The sequence below is a fragment of the Garra rufa genome, chromosome 4 (genome assembly GCF_049309525.1).
Source record: "Garra rufa chromosome 4, GarRuf1.0, whole genome shotgun sequence".
In the NCBI taxonomy this organism is placed as follows: domain Eukaryota; kingdom Metazoa; phylum Chordata; class Actinopteri; order Cypriniformes; family Cyprinidae; genus Garra; species Garra rufa.
Window position 1 is genome coordinate 31587163 of NC_133364.1, and position 24629 is coordinate 31611791.

General features: G+C 37.2%; 3 protein-coding genes across 6 annotated transcripts in view; all 3 read left to right on the plus strand.

Moving 5' to 3' along the window:
• The window catches only part of LOC141333887 (uncharacterized), a 17391-nt gene extending 12449 nt beyond the window's left edge, over window positions 1-4942 (plus strand). Inside the window, exons 1-3 of one of the 3 annotated variants that reach the window (XM_073839048.1) lie at window positions 92-179; window positions 1423-1555; window positions 3592-4942. In XM_073839048.1, coding sequence (XP_073695149.1) covers window positions 1471-1555; window positions 3592-4265 — 759 coding nt within the window. In that variant the 5' untranslated portion in view covers window positions 92-179; window positions 1423-1470 and the 3' untranslated portion in view covers window positions 4266-4942. Of the gene's footprint in view, window positions 1-91; window positions 233-1422; window positions 1556-3591 lie in introns of those variants that run through there. The other 2 variants (XM_073839047.1, XM_073839046.1) reach the window with 2 other exon arrangements.
• A 4918-nt stretch (window positions 4943-9860) lies between these two features.
• On the plus strand, window positions 9861-23269 carry LOC141333890 (uncharacterized). Of its 2 annotated transcripts, XR_012355434.1 has the most exons (5): window positions 9861-9918; window positions 10719-10851; window positions 13979-14888; window positions 22628-22770; window positions 22801-23269. XR_012355434.1 is itself a non-coding variant. In XM_073839052.1 (3 exons), the coding sequence occupies exons 2-3, from the start codon at window positions 10767-10769 to the stop codon at window positions 14563-14565; spliced, it is 672 nt and encodes a 223-aa protein (XP_073695153.1). In that variant the 5' UTR covers window positions 9861-9918; window positions 10719-10766; the 3' UTR covers window positions 14566-14938. The 2 variants fall into 2 exon arrangements, 1 of the variants encoding a protein (XP_073695153.1); XM_073839052.1 differs by lacking the exons at window positions 22628-22770; window positions 22801-23269 and having other exon boundaries at window positions 13979-14938.
• LOC141333891 (uncharacterized) lies at window positions 17927-22620 on the plus strand. Its single transcript, XM_073839053.1, has 3 exons — window positions 17927-17985; window positions 18752-18884; window positions 21777-22620. Exons 2-3 carry the CDS (start codon window positions 18800-18802, stop codon window positions 22358-22360), a joined length of 669 nt encoding a protein of 222 aa, XP_073695154.1. The 5' UTR covers window positions 17927-17985; window positions 18752-18799; the 3' UTR covers window positions 22361-22620.
• Window positions 23270-24629: the final 1360 nt, after the last annotated feature.

A 24629-nucleotide genomic window follows, 5' to 3' on the forward strand; every position in this document is an offset into this window, starting at 1 on the left:
AAAAGACTGTAGAATACCCTTAAAGGGACTTTGGCTGTGGAGGGCAGTAATGCGCGTAGTAGCGTCTACTCTGCCGGAATTCTACAAGAAGAAGAAGAGCACTTTTGTTTTGGTGTGGTGATATGACATCGTAAGACCGCGCCGAGCTCCTGCATCTGTTGTTTTTCGGCAGCAGAAAGGTTTTGTGTTTTTACTCCTTTAAAATGTTAAAATCGATGCAGACTGTTCTGAGGTCAGTGTAGTTTTTACAAGAACTGTAATTTGAATGAAATAACTATGGAGTGTAACATTATAACACTTTATCCAATATTAGTGCAATACTATTTTTTGTGTATACGAGTAACAGAAAAGACGCGTTTCATTTTGCTCATTATTATCGTGAATCAGTTTTTCACGAACAAGAATTCAGTCCTTGTTAACTATTGATAAGAGAAACGGAGCTTTTTAAAACTCAGTTGAGACCACAGTGACACATAAGTGTTGGTGCTTTTCTTCGTAATGAATCCAAAACATACAAAGCGACGAATGAAGTCGGATTTCTGAGCAAAACACTCTTAAGAGTCGGTTCTTTTTGGTTAATTACAAACACATATGAATCAGTAGAAGCTGTTTCTCTGTTAATCTAATTAACTTCGTCATGTGTGGCTTTATGAATCAATAACTAATAGTGTGTTTTGTACTTTCCCTGCTGAAAAAAACAGCTAATACCAGCCTAGGCTGGTTGGCTGGTCTTAGCTGGTTTAAGCTGGAAGTAGCTGGTTTTAGCTGGTCTCCCAGCTTGGCCAGGCTGGAAAAGTGGCCAAAACCACTCTAAAACAAGCCTGCCTTCCAGCTATGACCAGCTAAAACCAGGCTGGTTGACCAGCTAAAACCAGCCAACCAGCCTAGGCTGGTTTTAGCTGTTTTTTTCACCAGGGTTGATACAAATGATTCCTGCATTTGGTAAAAAGAAATTCCTGCTGAAAAAAAAAAACAGCTAAAACCAGCCTTGGCTGATTGGCTGGTCTTAGCTGGTTTAACCTGGAAGTAGCTGGTTTTAGCTGGTGGTTTCCCAGCCTGGCCAGGCTGGAGAAATGGCCAAAACCCCTCTAAAACCAGCCTGCCGCCCAGCTATGACCAGCTAAAACCAGGCTGGTTGACCAGCTAAAACCAGCCTAGGCTGGTTTTAGCTGTTTTTTTCACCAGGGTTGATACAAATGATTCCTGCATTTGGTAAAAAGAAATTCCTGCTGAAAAAAAAACAGCTAAAACCAGCCTTGGCTGATTGGCTGGTCTTAGCTGGTTTAACCTGGAAGTAGCTGGTTTTAGCTGTTTTTTTTTTTCACCAGGGACGGCACATTTGTTTTAAATTGTTTAATTTGTGTCATTTTGTTAATTTTTTAGCACTAGTAGATTTACTTTGCTTTTTTCTTCCAACCACAGAAAAATTCCTGGTGGAGTGACTCAGATCTATGTGGCACTGTTATAAACATGGCGTTTATTAAACAGGAGAGTGAGGACATAAAGATTGTAGAAGTATTCAGCGTGAAACAAGAAGATACTGAAGAACAAACAGGTTGGTTTTCATTCTCAAAGCTGAACTCACTCACTTGATCCATATTCAAATATTGCTACTGCTCAATGTGTTGTTTCTAATTCTGAAAAATTAGAGGCATAAAGAACGTGGTAGTCATTGCTATGTAATTTTAAGAGTTGTGGGAAGTTATGGCCTGCACCACGAACTTGTAGCAAGTCGTAACATAATAAGAAAGCATAATGCATTAGCTGCATATAGTTTAATACATACATTTTAAACAGTATCTTTAGCCCTGTTTCCACCACAGGAACTTTACCCAGAAACTAGGGACTTTGGGGCGGTACTCTCTGTTTCCACCCCAGGAAATTTTGGGGGTGGCGGGGGTGGGACTTGGGTGCTGCTGACCATTCTGATCGATTGAGTTCACGCAGCTATGTATTCCAACTACCATTTATTCACATAATTTTCAAAATATTACTTTTATTGTGTAATGAAATGTAGATTTAAGAGTATTTCAGGCCAAAATGTAGCTGTTTTAAACTCAAATTTGAGGTTTATTTATAAAGACAGCGCCTATTTTGAAGATGTGTCTTTTGAGGCTATTAATATGTTTAAATGAAACAGAAAAGAGGCAATGCTTGCTGTTTGATATTAAGTTTAATAGCCAATAGGACACTCTTGCGACTCCTCTACTGCCTCGTTCTTATCAGAAACTGAGAAAAAGAATAATTGCAACATTGTAAACAATGATAGCGGCATGAACCCGTTTCATATTACTTAACAACATATTTAAATGCAGAGCCTGGTAATCCAGGAGAGTATCTGCATAGTTGTACTTTTAAATGCTGACAGCTGAACACTATCATAACGTGTTTAGGCTAACGTTAGCTGGCTAGCGATACTTCTCTTCAAGGACATCTTAATCATATTCTTGATGATCAGTAGCTTGCCTTCATAGTCATGAACACATTTTATAAATCTTGTAATATTTTAAATCCTTTATTATTTTTCAACTCTACAACTGTGCAATTAAATTAACTTCAAAGATTCGCTTTTCATTCATAAAGACGACATGGAAAAAAAATGTCTTTTCACTGAAACGGAAAGATAAGATGACCTGAAGTTACCCATATAACCAGAAGATGGCAGCAGAGGATTAATCATTGGCTGCAGCTGCCATTTCAACTCCCTAGTTTTTTTCAAGACGCCTTCCTTTTCAATTTATTATAAAATTACTAGCATAATAATTTGCAGTACTTTTACCGCACTGAAGTATATAGTATAGCAAGTGCAGAAAGTCATTAAGCTCAGACAGAAACGGCCTATAGGGGGGAATTATTTAAATACTTATATATAGTTCACAAAAAATAAGTTAAATATTAATGGTATAATTGTGCTGTGTTGCCACAAGCAACCGCTGTTTAGAGCAGCGAAGAAGAAATACAAACATTGATTTGGCATACTTCCAGAAAACAATTGGACAAAAGCTGTCAATGGATTTGCACCTTTTAAAAAGGTTCTAAAATAGATGCGCTACTACTACTTGTCTTTACTTACTCAGTGAGCTATACGATTCTGGAAATTGAGAATTACAATTTGTTTCGTTTAAAATTAAGATCCCAATTCTGCCATGATTCTAAATAGATATCTAAACTAAATAATATGCAATTCAGGTTTGGAGGTAAGCTACTGCAGTCTATTTTAAAATGTTTCTTTGAAATGATTCTTTAAAAATCGCTTTGACTAAATGATTTAATGACTCACTCATAAAGATGTCCATTGATTAATAACAGAATAAATAATTTTTAATGATTCAGTGACTCACTCTAGTACTTCAATTGTTTCATTATTGAATAAATCAATGATTTTAAACAAATTTACTAAGATGATGCTTAAATCCTGACAAAGATTATTCACAAGTACCATAGAATAGTAAAGAGGACAGGTCTATAATTACCCGGTTTTGTTGTGTAGTGCTAGTTTTGATGTGTTTTATACTTACTGTCTTATTTTTGATGTCTGTTGCTTTGACCAATTAATTTTCCATCAACTTGTATTTGTCTTTTTCACTTTAGACCTGATGGCACTGAAAGAGGAGAATGAAGAACTGAAAGAAATAGAAGAGAAAAATCAATTTGAGAGGCATGATTTCATGGCTGTAGAAAAATCCACACGGACTGAAACAAATTCATTTCAGAAGACTGAATCTAACAAAAACCTCACTTGCCATCAATGTGGAAAGTGTTTCACACTAAAAGGAAACCTTACTGTACACATGAAAATTCACACTGGAGAGAAGCCTTTCACATGTGAACAGTGTGGAAAGAGTTTCAATAAAAAAGGAAGCCTTAAAGATCACATGAACATTCACATTGGAGTGAAGCCTTTCAAATGTCAACAATGTGGAAAGAGTTTTGTTCGAAAAGGAAACCTTAAAGACCACATGTATATTCACGCCGAAGAGAAGCCATTCACATGTGATCGTTGTGGAAGTGGTTTCAAATATCAAGAAAGCCTTAATAACCACAAGAGGAAAATACATTCAGGAGAGGATACGTTTGTATGTCGGCAGTGTGGAGAGAGTTTCAGTTGTAAAGCAAGCCTCTGCAGTCATATTACACTTCACACTAAAGAGAAGCCATTCATCTGCAAACTGTGTGGAGATGCCTTCCTGCAAGCAGGAAATCTAAAGTCACACATGAGAATTCACACTGGAGAGAAGCCTTTCAAAGAAGAGTTTCAGACATAAAACAACCCATGTTTCACACATGTGAGAGTCCTTACACCTCCAAACTGTGAGGGATTTACAGAAATTTGTTATTCATTGCTGTAAAGAGACATGACTGGTGATGTTTTTTTTTTTCCCATCCATTGCCTGTGGACATGATTAGTAAACAATGACATTCATTGGTGCTTATTTTTCGTTGATATTAACAGTTGGTTGTTCAGTTGGTTGGACAGTTGTGCTGTTTCGTCATGACATAATTCTCAAGTTGTCAAAAGTTCTAATAGTGTTAGAAAAAAGATGAACTCATGATTGAATGTCAAGAGAAGTTCCTGCATCACTTCAATAAATGAGCAAGTGCCACTGCATAGTATAGAGGACTCTATCGGTTTTGTTGCATAATGTTGGGTTTGGTGTTTTAATACTTCTGTCTTGGTTTTGGTGTCTGTGGCTTTGAGCTATTACATCGCTTTTAACTTGTGTCTGTCTTTTTTCACTTTAGACCTGATTGCACCTGACCATCTACTTTGCTATAATGAAGTAGTTCTCAAATTTTTCCCTTTGTGACTATAAAATTAGTGTTTGAAACCTCACAGATTTTTTTACATTCTCAAACGCTGAAGGCTAATATCCGAAAAAGCATAATTAAACTTGACTTCTGAGACAAACGCAGTAATGTAAATTAATTGTTATAAATAAAAGGACCCGAGTGAAATAATAAATGTTGAACTGCAGTATTTGATTCATCTTTAGTGAATGCACACACAAGTCACAAGACAGTAACTGTCATTACTATTAAATCAGATGATATTAATTGTAAAGTTAATCAATTATGAAGGCAACTCTGCAGCAGAAATCGTGTCATTATCCAGCTCATTTTTCATTTGTTCTCATCTGAAAGCTTCATCGGATAGATTTCAGTATGCTTGACCTTGGATGCTTCTCAATATCCTTCCTTGTCTCCTCGCTCCTGTGTCCTCCATTCTATGATCTGGAAACCGATCGAGCTCAGGCATCTTGTAGGACATTTCAATTCTCTAATTGCACTGTGAGGAGGCATGGATCGAGGAGTGAGGAGGCTTCCTGAGGAACCATGAGCGAGGATACACAAGTGTAGTGAGGCCACAGCAGCCACATGGCTGTGGTTTTCTGCCATTCATGAGGCTATTGGGGGAGACCTTCTATTGAACCTCCCATCCTGATAGACTCATGCAATGCAGAAGTCTCTGGATGTTCTGCTGTGGCCAAAGACACTGGCTTGCCACCACTGCATCTGTGGAGGAAAGGGAGGAGGAGGACACACCTTCCTCTGCACTGTCTTGCACAAGAACATGCAAAAGTAAAGGGGGTACTACTTTGGGTCCCCCGCCACTTAAAAAGAGAAGATCCAACAGTGTTAGATTGTCTTGGGAAGGAGACTGAAAAAGAGGAGGAATGTTTTCAAGCTACTCACAACTTCATGAAATCTACTACCAATAGGTTCCTTGACCTCTTTAAACAAAATTCAGCTGGTGGGTCAGCAGTGACTGGCCAGGTCACTGCCCCTCTCCTCCAGGCTTCCAGCTTGTGCCCTTTCTCTTGTGCCAGAGCCAACAGGAGGCTCTCTCTGCCGCTTCTCCCAGCCTACGAACGGCTGCTTTCCTTAAGTGGCCTCTCAGTCCAACCTTTGTCATCAGATTCCACGCAGATTGAGCTGGGAATCCTCAACAACCGACTTCCACTGTCATCAGCCATGTTGTCCACCCCTTGTCCCGGCAGTCTTGGACAAGTTGCTGGTATTTGCCATTTTTTCTCTCTGCAGCTTCCTCACAGCCCTCCTCCCATGGTACCGTCAGCTCCACCAGGATAATCTTCTTTCCCTCTAAAGATCAAATGTTGATGTCGGGCTTTAGAGTTGTGGATAGTACCGCCTCAGGGAAGTGGAGTCTCCTCCCGAGGTCAACCTCCATTTCTCATCCCTGGGCTGACTGCACGAGATTCTGCCTGGCTTGGCTGTGGGCGACAGGTCTTTGGCCCTCTTTCACAAAGGCAATGGTGCTCAGCAGTGGTCTTGCTTTGGCTGGTTGTCTCTTTCCAGCCAAAGCAAGACCACTGCTGAGCACCATTTAACTCCATTGGATACACCCGAGGAGCTGATTGTTTTGCTACTTGTGCATCACGCCAGGCATTACCGCTACAGACCCCTCTCACTGGACAGAGTGGAGGTAAACCGACATAATCCACAACTTCAGTGTCTTAAAATATGTCTCCTGCTGTCAGGCAAATGTTATGCAGAACTGCACACGCCACTATAACTGTTGGGGCAAAGGTGTGGTCCACTTCAAGAGACTTGAAAAGCAGGCACCTCCAGCGTGTTTTCATCATACTAAAGACCGCCTCTATTATGGAGCAAGCCTTGGCATGGTGGTGATTGAAGTGGACCTGCACTCTCTCTTGGACTGGCACCTGGTACGGAGTAATGATGGCCACAGGATGGTTGATGCAGGGGTAGCCTCCATTCCCAACAAGGAAGTATCCTTGTGGAGGATAAAATGCCTCTTTTTAGACTTTGCTGTTTCTAAGGACTCTAATGTTATGGACAGAACCAGGATATCCCACAGAAACAATAAAGATCCTGCCCGTCCCATCACATACTGCCTGCATCTGAATGGATGGGAAGAGTTTTCTATTGATGTCGTCCTGGCCAGTAGGTCCAGCGGGGGTCTCAATGCGGACATGACATCCATCTATAGCACTCACACACTTGGAGAAAATGGGGCTGTTGGCTAAATTTTCAAAGCCAAGGCCAACCTCATTAAGGTGTTGTGCATCTGCTAATTGTATGACCTGTTGGTTCCTTTGTGAACCAACCCGCAAACAGAGGATACTGGCACCTGAAAGGCCCTAGCCACCACACTGTATGACAGACCATGTGCTAGCCAGTACACAGTTATGAGTATGGTTATGTGGTGTCCCCAGCCATGTGCTTCATCTTGTGGCAGCATCCTTATTAAAACTTCCATAGAATCCCGTCTCTGTCGAAAGTCCACCTTGAGGTCCTGCCTATACCATCAAAGTATAATTTTAGCACTGGTACGGTTACATTTATTTCAGTATAAATCGGAGTAGCTGTTCTTTTAACCTGTAATTAAAAATATAATGTAAATATACTTATTTATCAGCAGATACCACTGTTAAATTTAAATTAAGAAATGAGACACCACAAAGAAGGCTCTGAATCTCAGTTCAAATATTAACCTCACAACATATCTGCACATAGTATTTTAACAATACCTCAACCAGAAGTAGTACACGATGCAATCATGCTGTCCAACAACTCAAGCGATGCTGTTCATGTTTTGTAATTTTGTGTAGAATGTGTTATAATGATAGGGCACAGGAAATGCCTACTATCGTTTTCATCGTAATTGTAGATAGAAATGTGCAATGCAAATTGGTTTATATACAGAGTACACACCTGACAGATAAAGGTCCACTGATGGTGTGATGAAATTAACAATAATACTATTAGGCTAACAAGTATTGTTGTAAAGAATTGATCCTTGTATGTTTGCATGGGCAAAGAATATGAATTCATGCACAATACATATATCAGGGATGTGATTTTTCCGGATTAATCCGGAATTCCGGATTTTTCGACCTGAAAATGTGACCTATGTCACGTATTTGCGACTGTTCGCAAATGGCGGATGGCGAAGTATGATTCCGGACCGCAAGATGCGTCCATGCGGACCGTGAAAGCTTTTGACATAATAATAATAATAAAAAAATGCCAAACGCTATTTCTAATAAATACATTTATATCAAGCACACTAGAATCTTCCGTGCAGTGAGGAGAGGAGAGATCGGCAGACAGATGTAGCTTTCAGTGAGTGAAAAACGTTGATGGAAAATGCATTATTTTGGGGTTACGTCGCAAAATATTGTAAATATATCTTTTTATACTGTATTTTTATACATATTTATATTTTAAACCACGACGGTGAGCCAATGGAAATCACACAAGCAACGTGAAAACTGCATATGTTAAAGTGAAAGTAAAAACAGCGCTTTCAGCATCTAATGTGCACATTCTCTAAGATACAATGATAGACGAATATACTTCATATGCTGATATTAATTTACTTCCCTAATATTTCTCTTCTGCAAAATAAAAAGAAACGTATTTTGTGTAGGCTAAGGGTTTTTGAAAGTCAGTTCTTGAAATAAAGCTCTTCATTTTTATTGATGACTGTAGTGTTATTAGGGGTTAAGAAAGACTTAATTATTTCAGGTGGTCTTAAATGTGGGGACTGAAAGACAAGAATTGCGATGGAACTTTATAAGGTTATCCATTGAATAAATATAAGCGCTGCGCGTTTCAAAGTCAGCTGCGGCGCTGCTTTGTGTATCATTCTGATAGCGCCTCCTGCTGGAAGAGAATGATCTGACATTTTTAATCAGCTCGTACGTCTACTGTTGTCAAAAAGACCAATGTAAACAAATCAGTCCATGGTTTTAAGCACCAAACACGTAGAGTTGTAAATGTTATCTGATGGATCGACAAGATCATGTGTTATACAAATTTAAAGAATTAAGGCAATAAAATATGTGTTAATTAATATAATACTTGATTGACAATAATTGTTTCAATTAATATAAGAATTGATACTTTTGACTCTTGAAGGCTGGAATGTAAATTTTATAATTTAAGAAATCTTTTTTGTTTTGTGAAATCTGCATCTCATTTTAATTATTTATTTATTAAATTTTGTTCAGGTCTTTAAAAAAGTATTTAAATGTGTAGAATTTAAGATAAAAAACAAAACAAAACATAAATAGTTTTTTATATATAATTGTCTGGACCTCGGCTGGTGCGTAGGGTTCATTACCGGACCTCGAGCTGTTTTAGTTGAAGACCCCTGGATTAGATGATCGATTTTGAGTGATTTTCTACTATGGCAGGATGTTTAAGCTGCATTAACATTAACTTACTTGTATTTGCTAGCTATTAGGGATGCTCATTTCGGTTAATTTTTTTCGGGGGGGGGGGGGGGGGTGTCTTAGTATATTTTCCTGCTTTTTTGTCCTTAGCCAATCACATGCCTGATATATATAGTATCTATATAATATCTATATAATACAGATCTTTTGTGAACTTTTATTGTATTTTGCTTGTTTAAAAATTGTGTTCTTGTCACAGTTTATTAATTATTATTAATTAATTATCCTTATTGTTTACATGTACAAGACACTAATGTATGTTATGTCAAATTACAACAACTGTAGTAGGACTGTAGGTGCAGAATTATATCAAAGCACAAGAAAATGAAAGAAAAAAAAAACATTCCTGGAATGCACAAAGTATAATGAAGAAAGAAAAGCACTTTTTGTTAAATTGGCTCTTTTTGTTGACCTGAAGTTGAAGTGTTTTCGGTTACATCTTTGTCTGGACACAGTGACAAGCATAAACTGATCTCTGAGGCAGTTCTTCAGTTCTTGCTTAACACAGGACTGTATATAAGAAAATTAGGCTCAAACTTAGATCTGTGGAAGGCTGTAATACGCCTAGTAGCGCGTACACTGCCGGAAATCTACAAGAAGAAGAAGAAGAAGAGGACTTTTATTTTTGTATGGCGATATGACGCCACAAGTACGCGCCGCGCTCTTGTATCTGTTGTTTTTCGGCTGAAGAAAGGTTTGTGTTTTTACTTATTTAAATAGTTCAAATCAAGGCAAACTGTTTAGATGTTCGTATAGTTTTTACGAGAACTGTAAATCGAATGAATTTATTATGGAGTGTAACATAATACTTTATCCAACATTAGTGAATGTTATTTGTGTGAGGAAAGTGTATCCATACGTGAGTAGCAGAAAATATGCGTCTCATTTCACTTACTATTATTATGATCGTGAATCAGTTTATCGTGAACAGAAATTCAGTCACTCGCAAACCCGAGACAACTGAACCGATCGAATGTCACAATAGTGTAAATACAACAGTAACACAAACACACCTGTGTAATAAGTATTGAGCTTTTTCTGTTTAATGAATCAAAAACAGAGTAACGAATGAAGTCGGATTCCTGAGCAAAACACTCTTTAGGAGTCGGTTCTTTTTAGTGAATCACAAAAACGTATGAATCAGTTGGAGCTGTTTCTCAGTTAATCTGAATCTAATAATTTCGTTATATGTGGCTTTATTAATCAAGAACTGATAGTGTGTTATCCTGTGCTTTTGAAATATGTATTATTGTTTCATCCATTTATATTTTGTCATACACAAATATTTTTACATTTATTGTTGAAATGATTCCTGCATTTGGTAAAAATGTCACTTTTGCACTTTTGTTTCCAATTCTATATTGTTTTCAAGTATTTTTATAATTAGCCCTAGTTTTGTGAGTGTTTGTGTGTGTTTTGGGCTAATCAGGGCATAACTGTCACTTTGACTGACTGGAGAGATTTACTTTGCATTTTTTTTTTTCCCAATCACAGGAAAATTCTTGGTGAAGCGGCTAAGATCCATGTGACACTGTTATAAAAATGGCGTTTATTATACAGACGAGTGAAGACATAATGATTGTAGACGTATTCAGCATGAAACAACACGATACTGAGGAACAAACAGGTTGGTTTCATTGGCAAAAGGGGAACTCACTCAATTTGATTCTTGTTCGAGTGTCCAGCTGTACAGAAATAAATGATATTTTCAAAGAAGTTCACGTGAGTGTCCAAATGAAAGCGCTTTTATTAGACATGGAACCGGTTGTGTGGACAGACATGTTGAGATCACGTGACAGATAAACACTAATGCTGCCTTCAACCTGAGAAGATCTGACTTTCAAGTTCCACTAAATTAGGAAAATTTATTAAAAAAAAATCGAAATAATTTGGATTCGAATATATAATAATTTTGACACATCCCTTTTCTTACACTGGTTAGGATGTTATGTTACAATAGATAGACATTGAAGTTTAACTAAACTTTAATATAAGAATTCTCTGAAATATTTGTAGCTTTTTTCAGCATACTTCAATAAAAATGGTACAAAAGCTGTCAGTGGGTTTGTACCTTTTAAAAAGTTTTTAATGTATACCATTTAGGTCCAAATATATACACTTAATAGGTTGTAACATGTACCTTTACTGTACTAGTATGCACCATAGATGCACTACTCCTACTCTTTTACTCAGTGAGCTACATGATTCAGGAACTTTAGAATTACAATTTGTTTTGTTTAAAACTGAGATCCAAATTCTTCCATGATTCTGACAGTTAAACTAAATAATATGCAAGGTTTGACAGAATGTAAGCTATTGCAGACTATTTTAAAATTCTTCGTTAAAGTGTCATGAAACACTAAAACACAAATTTTGAGATGTTGACATACAGTGCTCTCCACTAATATTGGCACCCTTGGTAAATATGAGCAAAGGTGGATGTGAAAATAAATCTGCATAATTTATCCTTTTGATCTTTCAATCAAAAAATTCACAAAATTCTAACCTGTCTTTGAAGTAAAACAATAGAACCTAGGGGTGAAATCTCATTATGAAATAACCCATTTATTGCAACATCCTTTTCCCAAGATAACAGTTCTGAGTTGTCTCCAACAATGTCTAATGAGTTTGGAGAACCGCTGACCAGAGATTAGAAACCATTCCTTCAAACAGAATCTCTCTAGATTCTCCAGAATCTCTCTCTTCCCAGCTTCATGTTGGTGGTGCTTCTTTTCAGTTTCTCTATGGGGTTCAGGTCAGGGAACTGGGACGGCCATGGTAGAAGCTTCATTCTGTGCTCAGTGACACAATTTTTGTGTTGAATTTTGATGTTTGTTTTGGATCATCGTCCTGCTGGAAGATGCAACCATGGCCCATTATAAGATTTCTAACAGAGGCAGTCAGGTTTTGATTTTTTTTTATCTGCTGGTATTTAATAGAATTCATAAAGCCATGTATCTAAACAAGATGTCCAGGACCTCCAGCAGAAAAATAGGTCCACAACATTAAAGACCTAGCAGTATTTTTAACCATGGACATGGGGTACTTTTTTAATCCCTGTCTGCACCAAAACCATCTGGAGGGTTAGCTGCCAAAAAGCTCATTTTTAGTTTCATCTGACCATAGAAGCCAGTGCTGTTTGAAGTTCCAATCATGTCTGAGTGAATATGCTGGAGTTTGTTTTTGGGTGAGCCAGGAGGATTTTTTTCTTGAAACCCTCTGGAACAACATGTGGTGATGTAGAGGCTGTTTGATCATTTTATTTTAGGCTTTCTGACCCCAAGACTCAACAATTCTCTGCAATTCTCCAACTGTGATCCTTGGAGAGTCTTTGGCCAATCAAACGCTCCTCCTTGTCGTGCATTAGGATGATATAGACACACATCCTCTTCTAGGCAGATTTGTAACATCTTTAGTTGATTGGAACTTCTTAATTGTTGCCCTGATGGTGCCTTGCCTCTTTTCTTACAGCCACTTTCTGTTTTGTGAAGCTCAACAAACTTGTTCTGCATATCAGAACTACATTCTTTGGTTTTACTTCTTGTGATGGATGATTTAGGGAATTTGGCTTTTGCGTTCCTCATATTTATAATCCTGTGGAACAGAAAGCCATGGCTGGACAATTTTGTACTCCTAGCCACCCTGGTGTGCTAAAAATATTAATATTAATGTGAATATACTTTACAGATATTTACTATGCCAATAATTGAGGCCAACGTGAACTAGAGAAAAACATTTATTTCATAATGAGATACCCCCCCCCCCCCCATTTTCCATCGTTTTACTTCAATGAAAGGTTACAATTTTGTGAATTTTTCGAAAGAAAGATCTAAAGGATAAACGATGCTGATTTATTTTCACAGTCACCTTTGCTCATATTTACTAAGGGTGCCAATATTAGTGGAGGGCACTGTATATGTAAAGGTTGCACATTGAAAACAATAATAAAACTAATTATGTTTATTATTATGGGAAAAGTGGTTATTTTTTTATTTTTAGGAGCAATTTTAAGAAGCACAGTTAAGCAAATGTCACGAAAACTGTCACAAAAAACTGTCACGTCTACGTCATCGGTTTTCCAAGCTTTTCTCTGTGTTATTCATGAGAATGAACTCCTACATAGTTCATTCTCTCTTATGCTCCAAACATGAACGCCACTTTAAATGTGTAAATGCGAATCATTTTGAAAACATTTGACGTGTATACGTGAAACAATTAATTATTCACAAGTACCTGTCAGGATCATGGACTGTTTTGTTGTGTTTTCCTAGTGTTTCCCCCCCCCCTCACATGGACTTATGTTGGTTTCTCCCTTTGTCTCCCCCTGTTGTTCCTTGTTGCATTGGTTTGTCCTCGCCCTTATTTGGACTTCCCCTTATTAGCTTTATCTGTTACACCTGTCTTGTTATCATGCCCCACCCCTCTGCCAGCCTTTAAAAGTCATTTGTTCCCTCAGTTAGATTGTCCGGTCTTAACGTTATGTGGTTGTTTGTTTCGTTCCCCTGGATTCCTGTTTCTGGTCTTTAAATATACTTTTGTTTTATTCTCCTGACTCCACGCGTTTCCCTCTGGCTCCTCACCCCCTGGCAACTGTGACAGTACTATAGAGTAGTGAAGAGGACAGGTCTATAATTACCCAGTTTTGTTGCATAGTGGTAGTTTTGACGTGTTTTATTACTTTTATCTTGGTTTTAATGTCTGTTGCTTTGCGCAATTGAACTGTCATTAACTTTTATTTGTCTTTTACTCTTTAGACCTGATGGCACTGAAAGAAAAAAATGAAGAACTGAAAGAAATGGAAAGGAAAAAGCAATGTGAAAGACGTGATTTCATGGCTGCAGGAAAATCCATACGGACGGAAACAAATTCAGTTCGGAAGATTAAATCTAACAAAGACCTCACTTGCCATCAATGTGGAAAGAGTTTCTCACAAAGAGGAAACCTTAATGAACACATGAAAATTCACACTGGAGAGAAGCCTTTCATATGCCAACAGTGTGGAAAGAGTTTCGTTAAAAAAGGAAACCTTAAAGAACACATGTACGTTCACGTTGAAGAGAAACCATTCACATGTTATCGGTGTGGACGTGGTTTCAAATTTGAAGAAGGCCTTAACAACCACATAAGGAATAAACATTCAGGAGAGGACAATTTTGTATGCCGTCAGTGTGGAGAGAGTTTCAGTTCTAAAGTAAAACTCTACAGTCATATTAGACTTCACACTGGAGAGAAGCCTTTCATCTGCAAACTGTGTGGAGATGCCTTCTTACAAGCAGGATATCTTAATTCACACTTGAGAATTCACAATGCAGAGAAGCCTTTCAAAGAGTTTCAAACTTAAACCATGTTTTATACATGAGAATTCACACAGGTGAGAGTCCCTACACCACCAAACTGAGGGATTCACAGACACAAGAGACATGAAAAATAACAAAAAAACTGGGGATGTTTTTTTTTCCATACATTGCCTGCAGACATGATTAGTAAACAATGACATTCATTGATGCTTATTTTCATTATCGACTTATATTTTTTTGTTGATCTCATAACTTGATACAACTGCAACATCAGTAATACTCTGTACTAACTTGGACAGTTGTGCTGCTTTGTCATGTCATAATTCTCAAGCTAACCAAAACAATCTTGTGATCTATGTTGTCAAAAGTTCTAATAGTGTTAGAATAAAGATGATTGGATGCCAAAAGAAGGTCATGCATCACAATTGATTTGCTTAAATTAAAACTAAAACTGTTCACAAGTACCATTGCATAGTAAAGAGCACTCTAATTTTTTCCTCTCGCGATAAGTCGTGGGATTTTGGCTATATTTAATCGAATGTGATCTGTAAATGCGGAAAAACGTTTTGTGAAACATTCCTTTTTTGAATTGCCTGAAAAACCACCTCATGCAAGCGTAAAAACTTTTTTGCGACATATGGGAGTTTTTGCACAATTGACATTTCCATTAGGTGTAATTTCATTTTGCACAATTTAAGGGGTAATGGAAACGCAGCTACAAACGGCTTCACCCTTCTCTCCAACACAGCATAACCAATTAAACTTTATCTTTACATTCTTAACTTTATTGCAGATTTTCAGAGGTGTAATGTAACTAAGTAATCACACTTTGGTACAGAACTTAAGTATGTTTTAGGAGTATCTGTACTTGAGTTTTTATATTTTAGCCAACTTTTACTTGGACTCCACCACATTTCCTAATTAAAATGTATACTTTTACTCTGATACAATTCCCCAAAGCATATACTTACTACAAAATAGAAGTCAGAAGAACACAAACTGCGGGAAAGCAGGTTTGACGAATGAGTGGTCTGGTGCTTGCAAGTTAGACTCCTAAAAAACACCTTTGTGCATGTACAAACACGTGCGCGCACAACCACAGATGATTCATTTTCCACTCAAGTCGAGGCTGGGCTGTGCGATATACTCAAGTATAAACTCAAGTAATATTCTAAACTGTGACATCAACTTTTGCCAGTCATTTTCTGGTAAGATATTTGTACTTTTACTTAAAGGAACACTCCACTTTTTTTGGAAATGGGCTAATTCTCCAACTCCCCTCGAGTTAATAAGTTGATTTTTACCGTTTTGAAATCCATTCAGTCGTTCTCCTGTTCTGGCGATATCAGTTTTAGCATAGCTTAGCATAGATCATTGAATCCTATGAGACCAATTGCATCGCCTTCAAAAATGACCAACGAGTTTCGGTATTTGTCCTATTTAAAACTTGACTCTTCTGTAGTTATATTGTGTATTAAGACCGGCGGAAAATGTAAAGATGCGATTTTCTACTGCGCCTGCTTTGGCCATGTTACGGCAGCAAACCTCCTTGACTATTACGCCGGAATGGGAGTGTAGTTCCTAATCTTATCGGCCTAGAAAATCACAGCTTTACATTTTCCGCCGTTCTTAATACACAATATAACTACAGAAGAGTCAAGTTTTAAATAGAACAAATACCGAAACTCATTGGTTATTTTTGATCGCGATGCTATTGGTCTAATAGGATTTAATGATCTATGCTAAGCTATGTTAAAAATTATATCGCCAGAACAGGAGAAAGGCTGAATGGATTTCAAAACGGTAAAACTCAAATTATTAAGTCGGGGGGAGTTGGAGAATGAGCCTATTTCAAAAAAAAAAAAAAAAAATTTAATGTCCCCACAATCTGCTTTTGAAGAAATATAGTATCCTCGAGTGTCCTACAGCGCACATTCTGTCAGATGCAATTCTGGCGCATCCGTTTCAATATGCTTTACAACGCGGCATACATTCACATGGAATGATAACTCAGCGGCAGAGTTCCCACTTTTGCAAAATCCCGTTTGTGTCCCCCGACTCTCAAATTATTTTGTTAATGTCTTGTATTGTAGAATGCACGCTCAGCACCGCCGAGAGTTTAGTGTGATCGTTAAACCGAAACCGAAAGTAAAACGTGCATACGCTATTATTTAGCAATTTAGATACCCCGCGTTTAGAGAGTGACTCGCCAATGCGTGCAAATTAGACTACATGGCATATTTAGGCTTTTATTAGTACGTAGTGTCCAGGACGAAATATTTAAATTTTCTGCATATTCTTTTTTCTGATCAACAATTTTAGGTTATATAATAACAAGGCACATTTTAAATGAACAATTATTATTGAACAATTACAACTAGTAATTTAATTAACGTGTGTACTGCTTCTTTCTCCACGTGTGCTGCTGTTTGGCTGGCTAGCTGGTTAGTGATATTCTTTTCCTGTTTCAGATAGAATAATCCATGCCTTGTTTATTGCTTAATTACATAAATTGCTCAAATTCGCCAAATAAACGAAAAAGAATTTTTTATTTTTTTTTTTATTTTTTTTTTTTTGCTGTGTGCTTTTTGGGGGTAGTTTTAGGGTAGTCTGAAAAGAAAAATCTAACAATAAAATTGTTAATATAGGAAGGGGAAAGACAGCGGTTTATTTATAAATAAATAAATAAATAAATAAATACAAACATGACGCTTGGCATGACTGAGCAACCAAAAAAAACATTACGTTTGATACATTCAGATGCATATATATTCTTTAGACACTATTTCTTCCTGGAATGCAGAAAGTATAATGTAACTTTTTGCTAAATTGGCACTTTTGTTGACTTGGATTTGAAGTGTTTTCTGTTACTTGTTTTTTTTTTTTTATTGAAAATCAAAAAATGTACAAATCAAACAGGCTTTAAATGAACCAAAATAGAAATTTCAAAATATACAATTGCAAGTACATAAGGCAGACACAACTGTAAGGTATATACATAGTATTAACTAAATTTGAATTACAAAATCAAGATAAAAAAATATTACAATAAAATAAATAATGAAAATAAATAAATATAGATAAAACAATAAATACATTTACATGACTTCGCAAAGGGGTTATAAAATATTATAATTCACTAAACTCAGTGAAAAAATTTGCTAATGTAAGCCTTATTACTCGAAAGGGTATGGGATGAAGTAATAATTCTAAGCTCATTTATGAAATGAGAAAAGGAAGGGGCAGTTTTCTGTTACTTGTTTGGACACAGTGACAAGCATCTCTGAGGTAGATTTCAGTTCTTGGTACAGGACTGTATATAAGAATTATGTTCTGTATAGGGGAGTAATACGGCTAGTCTACACTGAAGATCTACAATCTACAAGAAGAAGAAGAAGAGGACTTTGACGTCATAAGGTCGCGCCGCGCTCCTGCAGCTGTTTTTTTTTTTCGGCTTAAGAAAGGTTTGTGTTTTTACTTGCTCAAATTGTTAATATCGTTGCAAACTGTTCAGATGTTCGTATAGTTTTTACAAGAACCGTAAATGATGTTTTGTGAGTAAAGCGTATCCACGCGTGAGTAACAAAAAGCTGCGTCTCATTTTGCGTATTATTATTGTAAATCAGTTTATCATAAACAAGAATTCAGTCACTAGCAAACCCGACACAATTTACCCGATCGAATGTCACAACAGTGTAAATACAACGGTAACACAAACACACGTGTGTAATAAGTACTGAGCCTTTTATTTTTAGTAAATCAAAAACATACAGCGCTAAGGATAAATTCGGATTCCTGAGCAAAACACTCTTTAAGAGTCGGTTCGTTTTAGTGAATCACAAACACGTATGAATCCGTTGGACTCATTAATCTAATTAACTTCGTCATGTGGCACTTTATGAATCAAGAACTGGTAGTGTGAATAGTTACTGACTGATTGTTCATAGCGTGACAATGTGGAGTTAAAAATATTTATTATTGTTTACATTTATTTTTGAAATGATACCTGCATTTGGTTAAAATGGCACTTTTTTTCTAATTATGTATTGGTTTAAAGTATTTGTAGAATTTGTGTTTTAGCACTAGTTTTGTGTGTGTGTGTGTGTGTGTGTGTGTGTGTGTGTGTGTGTGTGTGTGTGTGTGTGTGTGTGTGTAGTTTCTGGGCTAATCAGGCCATTTACTGTCCCTTTGACTGACTTGAGAGATTTATTTGCCTTTTTTTAACCACAGAAAAATTCCTGGTGAACCGATTGAGATCCACGTGATACTGTTGTAAAGATGGCGTTTATTAAACAGGAGAGTGAAGACATAAAGATTGTAGAAGTATTCAGCATGAAACAAGAAGATACTGAAGAACAAACAGGTTGGTTTCATTGTCTAAGGTGAACTCCTTGTTCAAATGTCCTGCTCTACAGAAATTAATGATATTTTTGAAGAAATTAATATGAGTGTCTAAATGAAAGATTTTATTTGACATGAAATGGGTTGCCTCGTGTGGATAGACATGTTGAGATCACCAGATAAACACTAATGCTGCCTTCAACCTAAGAAGATCTGACTTTCAAGTTGGGGATTTGTTATTGTATCATGCACTAAATTAGGAAAAAATATACAGATATAGCAAAAACAAATTTTTTTTTTTTTGTCACTGGTAGTACATATTGTGCTGGTTTAGACTCTGAAGCTAATTTAGTAACCCTTATTTACTTACTAATTCCTGCAGTGCGATACACTAAAAGGTGAGTCGTTACGCCGGGAACTATGAAATGGTTCCTCTTGTGCGAAAGCCCCTCATGTCATCCACTTGTCTACTGTGGCTGGTTGCATAAACTGCTTAGACTAGTCTTAAAAGGTAGTCTTTTTAATTATTTCTTAAAGACTATTTACAATTGTGTAATGTCAATAATGTAAAAAGGCAGTTTTTAAGTTAATTTCAGTTAGAAAAGACAAGATAAACAGATTACCTCTTGGTTAACTGTAAACTAGTTATGTCACAGTTTTAACATGCGAGGAGCATGTGCGTTTAGTTTTCAATGGAGCTGAATGCACGCATTGTGAGGATTTCTCGATCAAACTCTCCGTTCACACCATCCATGTTCTCTAGGAATATGGGACGTGCATTTGGCTGGAATGCCTACTACTCAGTTCACATTTTCCTTTCTGTTCTCTAGGGATAGTACTAGTGTTTGGCTACTAAGGAAGTTGAAGGCAGTTGAACTTTCGGTACTTTACTCTAAGGGGCTTTCACATCAGAGGAACCTTTTCATATTTACTAGAACTGTTGGTGGAAGTTCCCATTTTTCTTGGCATGTTCGCATCGCAGGAACTAGGAACGTATTTAGTTCTAGGAACTCTGTTTGGGGGTACTAAATTAGCACACACTAACTAGCACACACAGAACTAGAATCTAAAACAGTTTTATAGCTACTCGGGTGATGTAAATGTATGCTGATTGGCCAAATGTACAATGGGGCAAAAAAGTATTTAGTCAGCCACCAACTGTGCAAGTTCTCCCACTTAAAAAGATGAGAGAGGCCTGTAATTTTCATCATAGGTATACCTCAACTATGAGAGACAAAATGAGAAAAAGAATCCAGAAAATCACACTGTCTGATTTTTTTAAGAATTTATTTGCAAATCATGGTGGAAAATAAGTATTTGGTCAATAACAAAAGTTCATCTCAATACTTTGTTATATACCCTTTGTTGGCAATGACAGAGGTCAAACATTTTCTGTAAGTCTTCACAAGGTTTTCACACACTGTTGCTGGTATTTTGGCCCATTCCTCCATCTCCTCTAGAGCAGTGATGTTTTGGAGCTGTCGCTGGGCAACATGGACTTTCAACTCCCTCCAAAGATTTTCTATTGGGTTGAGATCTGGAGACTGGCTAGGCCACTCCAGGACCTTGAAATGCTTCTTACAAAGCCACTCCTTCATTACCCGGGCGGTGTGTTTGGGATCATTGTCATGCTGAAAGACCCAGCCACGTTTCATCTTCAATGCCCTTGCTGATAGAAGGAGGTTTTCACTCAAAATCTGACGATATATGGCCCCATTCATTCTTTCCTTTACACGGATCAGTCGTCCTGGTCCCTTTGCAGAAAAACAGCCCCAAAGCATGATGTTTCCACCCCCATGCTTCACAGTAGGTATGGTGTTCTTTCGATGCAACTCAGCATTCTTTCTCCTCCAAACACAATGAGTAGAGTTTTTACCAAAAAGTTCTATTTTGGTTTCATCTGACAATATGACATTCTCCCAGTCCTCTGCTGGATCATCCAAATGCTCTCTAGCAAACTTCAGACGGGCCTGGACACGTACTGGCTTAAGCAGGGGGACACGTCTGGCACTGCAGGATTTGAGTCCCTGGCGGCGTTGTGTGTTACTGATGGTAGCCTTTGTTACTTTGGTCCCAGCTCTCTGCAGGTCATTCACTAGGTCCCCGCGTGTGGTTCTGGGATTTTTGCTCACCGTTCTTGTGATCATTTTGACCCCACGGGGTGAGATCTTGCGTGGAGCCCCAGATCGAGGGAGATTATCAGTGGTCTTTTATGTCTTCCATTTTCTAATAATTGCTCCCACAGTTGATTTCTTCACACCAAGCTGCTTACCTATTGCAGATTCAGTCTTCGCAGCCTGCTGCAGGTCTACATTTTTGTTTCTGCTGTCCTTTGACAGCTCTCTGGTCTTGGCCATAGTGGAGTTTGGAGTGTGACTGTTTGAGGTTGTCGACGGGTGTCTTTTATACTGATAACGAGTTCAAATAGGTGCCATTAATACAGGTAACGGGTGGAGGACAGAGCCTCTTACAGAAGAAGTTAAAGGTCTGTGAGAGCCAGAAATCTTGCTTGTTTGTAGGTGACCAAATACTTATTTTCCACCGTAATTTGCAAATAAATTCTTTAAAAATCAGACAATGTGATTTTCTGGATTTTTTTTTTTTTTCATTTTATCTCTCATAGTTGAGGTACACCTATGATGAAAATTACAGGCCTCTCTCATCTTTTTAAGTGGGAGAACTTGCACAATTGGTGGTTGACTAAATACTTTTTTGAACACTTTAGAATGATTCTATAAAGTCGGTTTGACAAGATGATTCAGTGGTTCACTCATAGACATCAATTGAATAATTACTGAACAAATAAGTCATTTTGAATGAATGTCTTGAATGAGTGCTTCAGTGACTCATTTTGACGTCTTTTGCTTTGAGCAATTAAACTGCCTTTAACTTGTATTTGTCTTGTCCACCTTAGACCTGATGGCACTGAAAGAAGAGAATGAAGAACTGAAAGTAGAAGAGAAATATCAACACGAGAGACCTGATTTCATGGCAGTAGAGAAATCCGTACGGCCTGAAACAACTTCAGTTCAGAAGACTACATCTAACAAAAACAACACTTGCCATCTATGTGGAAAGAGTTTCACGCAAAAAGGATACCTTAATATACACATGCGAATTCACACTGGAGAGAAGCCTTACAGGTGTGAAGAGTGTGGAAAGGGTTTCATTATGAAAATAAACCTTAAAGTACACATGTATGTTCACACTAAAGTGAAGCCATTCACATGTGATCAGTGTGGACGGGGTTTCAAATATGAAGAAAGCCTTAATAACCACATGAGGATTAAACATTCAGAAGAGGACTCTTTTGTATGCCGTCAGTGTGGAGAGAAGTTCGGTTCTAAATCAAAACTCTACAGTCATATTAGACTTCACAATATAGAGAACCCTTTCATCTGCAAACTATGTGGAGATACTTTCTTAAAAGCAGGATATTTTAATACACACATGAAAATTCACAATGCAGAGAAGCCTTTCAAGGAGTTTCAGACATAAAGCAAACCATGTTTCACACATGACATTTTTGACGTTTTCGAAATGTGAGGGATTCACAGAAATGTTATTCATTACTGTCAAGTGACATGACTGGGGGTGATTTTTTTTCATACATTGCCTGCAGCCATGACTAGTAAACCTTGTAATTCATTGTTGTTTCATTTTGTTGTTGATCTTAACAGTTGATACACAACTGCAACATCAGTAATACTCTGTACTAACTTGAACAGTTGTGCTGCTTTGTCATGTCAGAATTCTCAAGCTAAGGTTCTAATAGTGTTAAAATAATGATAACTGGATGCCAAAAGAAGGTCATGCATTACATAAATGGGTTGCTTAAATCCAAACTGAAACTGTTCACAAGTACACAAACAGTGATTCAACATGTTTAGTCAGCAGAAATGAGGTCTGTCTGGGGCTAACACAAGTGTCTGTTGGAGGAGTGTGAATTGGCATTGGCTTACATATATGCCTGAAAAGTCATGCAGATGTGAGACAACATTCATGTTCTTTGTGTGGAAAGAGATTTAAATTGCTCGGCAGTTTAAAATGGCACCAGAAAATATGTATCTATGTGAAATTAAGGCTACGTTCATGTTGAAGCTGAAAGTGACCCAAATCTTCTTATCCACCTTCGTTATCACTTTCATTCTTTGCCTCTTTTTTGGCTTTTATTTTTTTTGTCTTGTACTGATTAACTCCTTGCACCTGACCTTGTACTTAGCTATAATTCAGTTGTTCTTAAACATTTTTCCCCAAGACACACCTTTGTGACTATGAAGTTAATCATTGTAAATTTTTTTACATTGTCAAACCCTGAAAGCGAATCTTCGAAAAAGCATAATTAAACTTATTTGACTTCTGAGACAAATGCATCCATGTAAATGCAATTTTATGAATAAAAAGATATGCATGAAATAATAAATGTTGAACTGCAGTGTTTGATTCATCTTTAGTGAATGCACACTCAAGTCACATTAAATATCATGTGTCATTACTATTAAATCAGATTGCGTTCATCAAATATGAAACTCAGTTATGAAGGCAACTCATTATCCAGCTCATTTGCTCATTATGCAGCTTCATGGCTGTCATAGTGCTCTCACAGTGGCTGTGGGATACCCTGAATTATCTAACATTTCTTCAAGCAATTATCACAACTTGTAAAATTCTTTAATCTACATGGTTCAGTATGATTGGGTATGTGCTACGTTTAGGGAAAAACTACTGTCAAAGAAAAATAAAGAAAATAACAATTAATCAAAATAATGAGCAACAGCACAAATAAATACTATAAAGACACAAATAAAGTAAACTGAGTTTTTTAGGTTTTTATCACATATATCATGTGAGGAGAGTGAGTTGAACTAACTGACAAGGAGAGAGGTGATAAAGACAAGACGATAATAACGGATGACTTGCAAAAGTGCAAAAGTGCCTGTTCTGCGCCTGTCAGAATTTTGGATTTTAAAATGCCTGCTGACTTTTGCCGTTTATCTGAAGTGATATTGAAAGGTTTTTTTAAACATTTGTTTCTTATTTAACTGGTTCCACAGTGTTTACTTACCAGTTGTGTATACCTATTTAAACTTTGTGTAAGTTATTTGATGTTTTATATATATCATGGTGTATATAAGTTATATTATTTATTTATAGTCTGAGTTTGATGTTGTATTTTGTTATAGCTTGAATTGCATTGAACAAATGAATGCATTCAAGCAACTGACAATTGAATTGCAGCTAATTCGAAAGTGAAAGTAAAATGCACACTGCAATTTTAAGCTATTTAAAAGTGAAGGAAAGCAATACTATACTAAAAACAAACAACTGATTTACACCGATTTGCTGCTAATTTGCAGAATGTGTATCCAGAAACAGACATTAGCGGAACCCTGTTTGTTTTACGTATTCTGCCCTCCAAAGGCAAAGCACAGTAACTACACATTTGGTCAAAATTAAATTAAGGCTTAAAACTGACTTTGTGACAACTGTTTTGTCTTGTGGCAAAGTCTCCTGGTTCAATTTTGTCCCGTTTCAGAGAAACAAGAGAGTCAACATGTTTGACTAGCTGGTGTAATAACTTTAAAGGCATTTTTCTGTTTCAGTGTTGGCGTAGTTACTGCACTTTGCCTTTGGAGGGCAGTATTGTTATTTATATATTTAAAAAAAACAATATTAGAGAGGTGTTTAGACTTAAATTGAACCACGGTCCTAGTGTGTGCCGAACCGTGGGTGGAGAATGGTATGGTTAGATTTTTTACCGAGAACC